General features: G+C 26.5%; 1 protein-coding gene across 1 annotated transcript in view; it reads left to right on the forward strand.

The window, feature by feature from the left end:
* The first annotated feature begins 9,267 nt into the window (after positions 1 to 9,267).
* LOC122269374 (uncharacterized) overlaps positions 9,268 to 10,390 on the forward strand; it is a 17,603-nt gene continuing 16,480 nt past the window's right edge. The window contains exon 1 of the mRNA XM_071187261.1: positions 9,268 to 9,343. Coding sequence (XP_071043362.1) covers positions 9,324 to 9,343 — 20 coding nt within the window. The 5' untranslated portion in view covers positions 9,268 to 9,323. The remainder of the gene's footprint in view (positions 9,344 to 10,390) is intronic.

Raw genomic sequence — 10,390 nt, forward strand, 5'->3', positions numbered from 1 at the left:
AAATAAATTAGTAGACCATGTTTTTGTGATGAACTATGAAATTATAAAATGGATCATGAAAAGTGTATTAAAGATAATTCCTACACTGAGACAAGTCAATAAAGATAATTCCTACACTGAGAAAAAAGTATGGTCAAAACTACCAGGTTATTGTAAAATTTACCATGTTTCTGGCTCTATGGGAACACCGAAAATCTCGGTAACGCTTGCTGAAGTGGTTTGATAATCATTTTGGTAAAATTAACGAAAAAATATGGTTTCATAATGTGTTATAAAGTTTTCTAAATGTGGTAAAGTTTTTCAGTTTTATCATGGTACTTTAGAACATAGTATAAATCCCATTTATTCTGTTAAATTTTATTTTCAGTTTCATAAATTTCACTAAATGCTTGATAATAAGAGCCATAATTTTGAAAATTATAGCTTCCGGGAAACCATTACTATATTAATGGAAAAATTACTAAATGAATGGTTTAAATATCGTAAATTTTGTTCTTATTAACCAGAATTATGTTTTTTTAACAGAAATGTCATTACTATAGAGTACGGTAATTTTGCCACAATCTTTTTTCCGCAGTAATCGTTATATAATGCTACAGAAATATGCACAAATATTTACTATGCTTTGTTTTGATATTGAAAATTTACTTGCAATATCTGACTATAAGGTTAAGACTAACAGTAACCGACCCACCCTCGAAGGAGTTTGCGGATAAAGGTTTCACCCGTTGTCACGTGAACTAAACACTACGAAACTACAGAGAAGTAAAATCAAAGCAAAAAAGATTGATACTCATAGGAAATATCCCAAAATCGAAAAGAGGACAAAAATAAAACAGATTAAAGATTAGAAGTGCTTGAAACATCTAAGTGAATAAAATTAACCAACAATAAAAGTGTCAAAATGCAGGTAAAAACATATAAAAGTAAGGTCAGGTAAAACATCAAATAGTAAAAATATGAAAAATCACATTAATTACATATAAGACTAAAATAAGATTAATAGAATAATTAAAATAGTCGACTAAAAGTCCAAATGTCCCCCTTTCAAGGCTAAGTGCCTCTAAGGTTAAAAATGTTCTAAGGTAAACCTAAGTTTCTCTAAAACGGATTAACACTCAAAGATGACACCAGGTAAGACAGAAGGTGCGAAGTTCACCAAGATCAAGATTTAATTTCGAATGCCCTATATGTAATGAAGATGTTAGTTCAAGGGAAGAACAAAGTCAGGGAAACAATTGCAACAATTGCATGTTTCCCCTTTGATTTAGCATCATTAATAAAATAAAATCGATTACAAACTTTCAAAGCCTCCTCTGTTTCCCTGCTGACCCTAAAGCCAAATTGTTGATCATGCAGTATATGTTAACTTTCAAGGTGATAGACAAGTCTTCAGGTTAGTAGTTGGTCAAGAACCTTCCCCCAGGTTGGTAGAAGTGAAATTGGCCTATATGCCTCGGGTTTCTTTAGATTGGTCTTTGGCTTATTAATTAGGGTGACAATCGCTGCTTTCCATATTTTAGGAAATACACCTAATCTGTGTATCTAAGTGACTATAAGGTTAAGAACAGAAGGGAAATTTTATCCATTCAAAGTGAGTTGTTATTCATAATATTTATGATATAATAAAAACTATCGCTCTTAAAATGTGTAATTGGAAGGTTTTAATTTTTGAAGCACTATAACTGAGTTGACAAAAAATTATTTCCGCAATATAGCAGGTCAATGAGCAACTCTTTCAAACGCTAAGCATATATAAACTTGTTTAATACTACATGATATTTAATTACAGGATGATCTCTGTTTACTTATTGGTTGAAACTTGACTATAAACGAGTATACATTTTATTGTTCTTTTGTGCGGACGATACAGTAAATTAAAAATAAGTACAAAATGCTATAAAAAAGCATCTGTTGTGGCGTGAAAAAGTCTCTATCCAATGTATCAAAAATGTAAATATTTTTCTCCACAAATATACAAGTTTTTATAAAAAGTGAATAAATAAAAATAAAGTTTCATTCCTTTGATATATGAGGTCATTTGAAAGGCAATGAGACGTATTCTATAATGTTTATATTCTGTGCACCCAATATATTTTGTCAATTCGATTTCACTACAGCATTAAAATTATTAAAATAAATCGCTGTTTCAAAATCCCATTTGTGCATTGAGAAATGCCAAATCCATTCTTTTGCATAAACATTTCCCAAAAGTAATTTCATTGGCAAACTCATATCGATTGTGTACTTTTACCACACCATTCATATACTGGGCCATTTTGTTTTGTATTTGCTCTATGCTAGTTTATTCTCAAATAAAATTTAAAATATTTTACACACTTAATTGAAATTCAATTCATTTGCTTTGTTATGCAGCTAAATGCATATTAAAATTAATCACGTCCTTGTTTGTTGAAAGTGTCTTCTTTATTTCTTGCAGAAACTTTTTGCCTTTTAGCCGAATAAAATTAGGCGTTGTTAGTATCTAAAAATACAATACTGTTTTAAAATATTTTGCTCAGAAGTTTTAAAAACTTCTTTATGGATCTAACATTGATATACAACTCCATTTATATTTCAATAACGACCAAAATCCCCTGATCTCACTAAATCCTATCTATTTCTACAGGAGAATCGAAAGTATTAATTGATGAAGGATTTAAAATGGTTAGTGTGGAATTTCGAGTGACCAAAGATTGAAACATAAAGTATCATCGGGCATAAAATTGAACAAATTCCCTTTATCACTTTAACAATGCAATACTCTTCAATATATGTTTAAAGATTAGTGAACCAGATAGAAGATTGTTCTTTTGTATATTTTCTTCCCTTTAATTCAGTCTCTTACTTTAGTTTTTGTGTTTCATAAATTATGTTCTTACTCAATTATTAGTTCATTAATAAACAAACGAATAACAAATTTTTAGAGCAGTCTAATATATGGAGGGATATATATGTTATTTCTAACTCGCATCGTGTATCAAATTATACTTCTTTTGCTTTTAGTTTAGATTAAAAAAAAAACATAATTTTCAGTTCTTCAGTTTTTTACTATCTATTTTAAACAAAGAGTTACAATTTTATTATAATTATAAAATTGTTACGAAATCCTAAATTTTAATATTATAAAATTCATAAAATATTAACAGAAAGCAATTTGTATTCTTAATAAATTTGTATCATTTAGAGTATTTTATTTGTAATATAAATAAAATAAAACTACCACTTATTATGAGAAACGAGACACAATAAATAAAATTAACATAAGAAACATTTCATGCAAAGCATTAACTTCTTAAACAAAACTCATTTGATATTGCTAACTTTTCATAGAAATGTCATTGATCAAAATTAACTTGTATTTTTTCTAGAACCGTGTTAAATGATCCATAATTTGCTCAGAAATTTCGTTTACACTTCATAAATTGTGTGACGAATCGCGATATCAATTACTCTTTACGTCGCTCTTCGAAGATATGGCACAAAGCGATAAAAAGAAGTCTAGCAAACTTCCAAAGCTTAAATTTCTAAGATATACTTAAATAGTCTGAAATTTATCATTTATTAATCGAAAACTTTAATTTGTAAATTAGAACACATTACCAAATCGTTGTCATATATCCAAAAAAAAATTTTTTTTACTGTTATTTTATACAATTATACAAATTATTGGTATTCTTAGTGAATAATTCTTTAAACTTAGTTATTTAATAAATTGAATTATACGTATTTTATAGATTGAATTATTCGATAAATTAAATTATTCATTAAATTAAAGCAATATTTCAATTAATAGAATAAAAATACAAAAAAATAGGTGATTGAACAGTTTGGCATCATAACTAGTTAAAATTCAAATTGGAAATTTTATGAAAGGAAGAGAAAATTCCTTCCTTGAATCGAATTAATTTGTTCTTAATACATACTTACGCTTAAAGACATCCTTTGGGAAAATAATTATTCACTTTAAATATATGTTATTTTTGCATTTGAAGACAGTATAATTCATCCATAAATAATAATTCATATGAAAATATATATAAATATGCAATTGCTATATTGGTACAAGTCAGAATTGTTTTTTTTTTCTTTATTTTCGTTATTCTTCCAAATTGTGAAACATGGGAAAATATTATGTTCGCATTCACTAAAATAAATTATTCCAAGTATAAGGCAATAATTAAAAAAAATTTGAAATTTAAATGATTTTACATAAAAAAAAAAACATTTGTCAGAATCTTTTGCAAAGCAATATTTTTTAAACTTTCTTCTTAAATTAATAGAAAGTATAAATGCCTTTCTGGCTAATAAATAATTTGTAATAAATGGTTTAGATAGTATAAATTAACTATTTATTGCGCTTAAATGCTTCCTTTTTTTTCTATGATATATCAGAATTTTTTTCAGAATAGAATAGATTTTCAGTGAATTGCAATTTTATTTTGAAGGTAAGATTTAACGCATTCTTTTTAAAAGTTGTAAACACATGTTTTTTAAAATAATAATCTTAATCTTCCTAATTGTTCTTATTGTTCTTTAATGACTATCCTTAAAATAAATTTTTATTATCCTTGCCAACAAAGAGATGCCTCAAATTAATATTTACGCAAGGAAAAGGAACAAAAGGCTTTAGAAACCGCACTAATCACCTAGAAAAAGAAGCGGGGCTGAAGGCATCAAAAACTATTTGATAGCTAAAGGAAACAGAGAGGACCTGAAAGACGAATATTAAGCACGTTACAAATTTCGTCATGCAATCAAACTGGTTTTGAATTTTTCGTTTCGGATTCACTAATAGTGATTTGTTAGATTTCGATACTATTTTTATTTTCTTCTAAATATTAATTTGTTGCACCTAATGTGTATACTTTTATGCTACATTTTTAGGAACAATTCCAAAAAGTATATGCTAAAAACAGTAATTATCGAATACTATATATATCTGTGGTTAAAGTTTAAACATAAGGCAACCAACCTGATTAATTTTCTAGAAGCAAACAAAGAAATCCTGAAGTAATTATCATAAAATAGGACAAAATTATGCAATTATGCCCCAACAACTACTAAGCTTGTCCTAAAAAATTTCTAATCAAAATGCCCTAACTAATATAAAAATAAAAATCTATGTTTGTTTCTTTTTTTTTTTTTTTTTTTTCAATTTTTATGTTAACTTTTTTTTTTTTAATTTCGCATTTGATTTTCTTTTTTGTTGTTGTTTTTTCTCTTTCTTCTTTCCTTTTTCTATCTGTCTTATCTTCAAACTTTAACCCCATAACGATCGGTTAATTTTCAAGAAAACGGTCATAAAAGTGGCTATTTTGCCAAATACACGTATATGATTAGTGCTGACATCTAGTTTAAAATAAACTAACTATCTACCATTACCTTAAAAATATCCTGGTACTGCCATCTGGTGTGTAAAATAAGAAATAAAATGTTTTGCGGGCTAAAGAAATTAATTAGTTTTATTCTTAATGGCTTGTTACTACTGAACACTCCAGCCCGGAAATTTCACGGGAGCGAGAAATCGAGGGCAAAACCTCACCCCGTAATTTTCACTGGAGCGAGAAAGAAAAGGTTAACCATTAGCCGATAAATGATCCCTAGGACATAAACGTGGGGTTAAATGTTGGTGTGTGTAGAAAATATTAAATAGAAATATTAGTATATGTGTGGAAAAAGTATGTGAGTAGAAAATGTTAGATAATTGGCATTTGTTGGGTTCTTTTTCTAAATAATTTTACCTGGCAAACTAAAAGACTAAAATTCAGATTATCTACGAGCTTTAAGCAATTAAAACATAACATTACATGCATTCGAGCCTCAGTGGTGACCTAAATTACATGGTCAGTGCGAGCTAGCATGTCTGTGATGTAGGAGCGGCTTTTGCTAACCATAATACTAACCACATCGTCTCAATCATGTTATTGGTGACCAAATTATTGGTTTTTATCCTCCATGCTCCTGCCTTGGTGAAATACTTTTTATGAAAAAGAATTATGTTTAAAAGTTCATCTTCTTGCGAAATTAAATTTATTGCTTACTCTATTTTCCTTCTTAAAGACCAAATACATTCTCAGTATGTTTTATTATATTGTACTTTTATTTGAGCTTTGTGTATTTATTTTCAGGAGCTAATAAAAGCAGGCGAATTCTGCTTATTTGCCTGCGTGCTTTTCATCACTTTCAAGCAATTTAGCATGATTAATCCAAGAGAATATCCTTACTCATTTTGGATTCTCCTGCTTGCCTTGTGTCTCATTGCATATCAATATGTTTATCTGATAACACTTTCCATCTAATAGTATCATACTCCCATACACTTTATCATATCACCTGATTTTAACGCTCCCAAAAAGATTCCAAAATAAAACACTATTAAATACTCTTTAAGCAGTAAAATTTGACTCAAGCAAGGTACCTAGCATAAAAATAATCAAATGAAATTTTAACTATTGGTATTTTAATCAAGTGAATAAATCATTACACATCAGTCTCATTGCTTTTTAAATATTTAAAAAGATTTTAACATTGATTGTCAAATTTAAAAATCATATTTTAATAAGAATCTGTTTACAAAATTGTTTTTCTCTTTAAAAAAAAATCACTTTCATTATGGGAGAATTTCTTAAAAGTCTTTTAATTTTTTTACTGAAAACAGTTTCCCGAATTCTTAGAAAAGTGATTATATGGTAGTGACTTTTCCATTCATATCGGATTTTTATTAAAAATTAATATTTTTACCAACTTCAAGAACAGTTAGCAGATAAAATACTTTGATATATGCTACTAACTACATACACACGACGTTTCAAATCTGTGAAATCCTAAAGAAAAAGAATATCAAGAGGTGAGAATAATTTATTAACTTCCAATTCTTTAGCAAATACAATGTTTTAGAAACTTTTTTTCCTAATTTTACTTAGCTTTTTGAAAAAACAATTGCTAATTCTCTTGCAACATCATGAAATTAATTAAATATACTATTCTTGTTATTTTAAATTTTTTAAGCTGAAGTAATGTCATTGTCTTACTTATTTACTTTGTTTCAATAACGTACGCTGTTGGAATTTTCATTCTAAAATTACGGTAAAATAACCGGTTGCAGCCTGTTTATCCAATTAGTTGTAAAGTTTATGGCAACAAATATTTTTTACCTTTGCGGTTATGAAACAGTTAACGGTTTTATTATATTATTTTATTCATAAATAGCATGAATACTTTCTTAAGTATTTTGCTGTGTTTTTTTAAAAAAATAGAGATGTATTTGCGATGTTTTACAATTACCAAAGAAAGTACTTCTAGTTTGAACTATTTTATTATCCTTTTAACTTACAATAGGGTGCAAATTGCAAATTGTCTTGGAATGTGCTAAGTTGAAACCCGGTGCTATTGTATTTTAAATATTATTAATGATGTTAGAGACATGTAAATTTGCTTTTTTTTAAAAAAAAAAACTAAAAATTTTATTTATTAGACGTGAAAGCTTTCTATATTTTAACCATTTTTCTAGGTTTTGAAAAAAGAATATTTATTTTACATTGATCTTTATATCAGAAGACTTTAAATTGCTATTTTGAATTTTAATATTCTTCCCATTTGTTTCATCATGTGCTAAGTTAAATTATAGCTCTAATATATTTTAATTATAATGGTGATGTAATATTATTATTAATAATGGTAGTGTTAAGCAAGAAAAAAAATTTTATGAAAATAATAATTTTATTTATAAATTAAAAGAATAATTTCCTCTCTTTATGTGTTTAGTTAGTTTTTGAGAAAAAGATATATTCATTTTGCATTAATCCACACCATCAGAAAAACTATTTCCAGTTTGAATAATTTTTATTGCTGTTCTAAATTTTTATATAGACCAAGTTTGTCATAAAACAATCTAAAATATCGTACGAGTGTTGAAAATTGGAAAAGTTGGAAAATCCTGTAAATAAAATTTAAAAAGTATTTAAAATTAGTTAAAATCTCAATTTTGTTTAATTAAGAGAATTAAAATTTAAAGCTAATGTATTATATTATGAAGGAACTTATTTATTCATATTAAGCTCATAATTTTGTTCACATACATGTTTATTACTACGAAAAATTTTTTTTAATTATGACTAGGTATAAGAATGAAGTTTTAGAAAATGCAACTAAAATATGTTCAAGATAAACTATGAAAATAATAAAAAAAAAGATTTTGTTCTGAAAAGAATTTTTTTTTTACAGATTTAATATCTTTACATTACTTTGATACCATTTATTTCCCCATGTCAAATGTACAATGCCATCATTATTTCTTTTTTTATCTAACATTTCAATTATAAAAAAATTACTTAAAAAGAAAACCTGACTTAACATGTTCATATCTCTTTAATATCTTTGAAAAAGAATATTCGAACCTCTTTAACATCTTTAAAAAAGAAAACGATAGGATTATTCAATTCCGACAATCTGTTCAAGCTAATGATAGTTCTTTCTTATCAAAAAACAAATCTGTTTTATAAGAACTTTTATTCAGTTTTTGAACGTGTCGAATAAAAAGTGCAAAGAAATAAATTTCGAAAAACTATTTTGATGATTTGTAATGTATTTTTCTGTTTCAGAATGAATCTAACGTTTTTAAAACTTTAATCATTTGTTCCTTTTACCTTAGAAAGATACAAGAAATTTAAAAGACTTGAAATTTAGTTTTCATTTAAATAATAATCTCTTAATTTCAAATAATAATAAAGAAATAAGCAAATTTTAGCAATATAAGCAAATTTTTTACATATTCTGTTATATTTAAAAAGATAGTACATAAAGATATTATATTAGATAAAGATATTTCTGGTAAAAAAACATAATTCTGGTAATAAAACCTAAATGTAACCATTTATATGGTAACAGCTTCCGTTCATATAGTATCGGTTTTCCGAAAATTCTGATTTCAAAATTAAGGTTCTTATTACCACACTTTTAGAAAATAAACATGACTGAAAAGTAAATTTAACGGAGCAAGCGGTTTTTATGACATGCTCTAAGGTATCATGATAAAATTACCAAATTTTGAAAAAAATTCACCAAATTTTAACACATATTATAAAGCAATGTTTGATTGCTAATTTTAAAAAAATCATCAACAAGGCGCTTCAGTAAAAATTACTGGGCTTTTTAATGTTCTCATAGAGTCAAAAACACTGTAAATTTTATCAAATTCTTTTATCAAATTCTTTGATATTTTTTATTATTATAATCAAATCTCAGTTAAAAACTTTTTCTTTCTAGCTACGCATAGTACCATATCCTTTAAGTTAGTGAAGAAACTGTGCAGTTAACTGACTATGGATCGAAAAAGAATGAAGTAAGTTTCTAACAATATTTAACCTTCCTTTCTTGACTTTGAAACAAAATAATATTTAGTTTAAAATTTGATTACAGTGGTGTGTTGAAATATGATATTTCTCTTCAATGATGACAATATTTTAAATATTCTTGACATAGACATTATTATTTTTTACTGCTAGACTGAAAAAAACTGCCTTTCGTTTAAAATATTTTCATTAACAATTATGTTAAAATAGTAGTTAGACAAAGCTTTTACACATCATTTTTCAAAAATTGCATTCACTTTTTAAATTTGCACGAAAATATTCTGTGCAATAAATTGATAAGCTAATTAAAATCCATGTGGGAGTTAGACCATAAAAATTCAAATAATGATTTTAAAAGTTACGCGAAAGTTTTCGTTCAACTGCTAAAAATTATTAAAAAATTTTTTAAACTATTATGTGTCTAAACTATTATATGTCGCTTCTTTTTCGTTAATTTTTCAGATGCATTAAATTCATAAATCAGTTCTAAAATCCCATCTTAATTAAAATTTAATGATAGAGTAATAGAAGGAGTAAATAAAATTACGACTGATTATTGAAGACATATTAACGAGACTTTGACGAACTGTCTTTAAAAAGCTTAGCATTTCATCCAAACTTATGCAATTATTTTTAATTTTGGCAACAGAAATATCTCCGATGCACAAATTATCCTAAAATCATTTAAGAAGCATACATCATTTGAAAAATATTGCCAAAATACCCAAGAGGTTTCCTTATTTTATTTCTTCTAAAATATATAAATTTACACTTTTTTTCAACCATTATTAAAACTTTTAATTTGCATTTTTGGAGCAATGCTAAGTAGTTTCATATGAGTTTAGCTAAACCATAAAAAAATTTAAAACGAGGAAACATTCTGTAAAAATACCTTTGTTTACAATTTTTTTAATTTTTATCGAGAAATGATTTCATGCGGGAAATCAGAATTTCTATTTATCTATACATAATAATAAAAGCGGCTGTGTGTGTGTGTGTGTGTGTGTGTGTAATCACATGTGTGTGTGTGTGTGTGT

This window comes from Parasteatoda tepidariorum, chromosome X1, assembly GCF_043381705.1.
Source record: "Parasteatoda tepidariorum isolate YZ-2023 chromosome X1, CAS_Ptep_4.0, whole genome shotgun sequence".
Taxonomy (NCBI): Eukaryota; Metazoa; Arthropoda; class Arachnida; order Araneae; family Theridiidae; genus Parasteatoda; species Parasteatoda tepidariorum.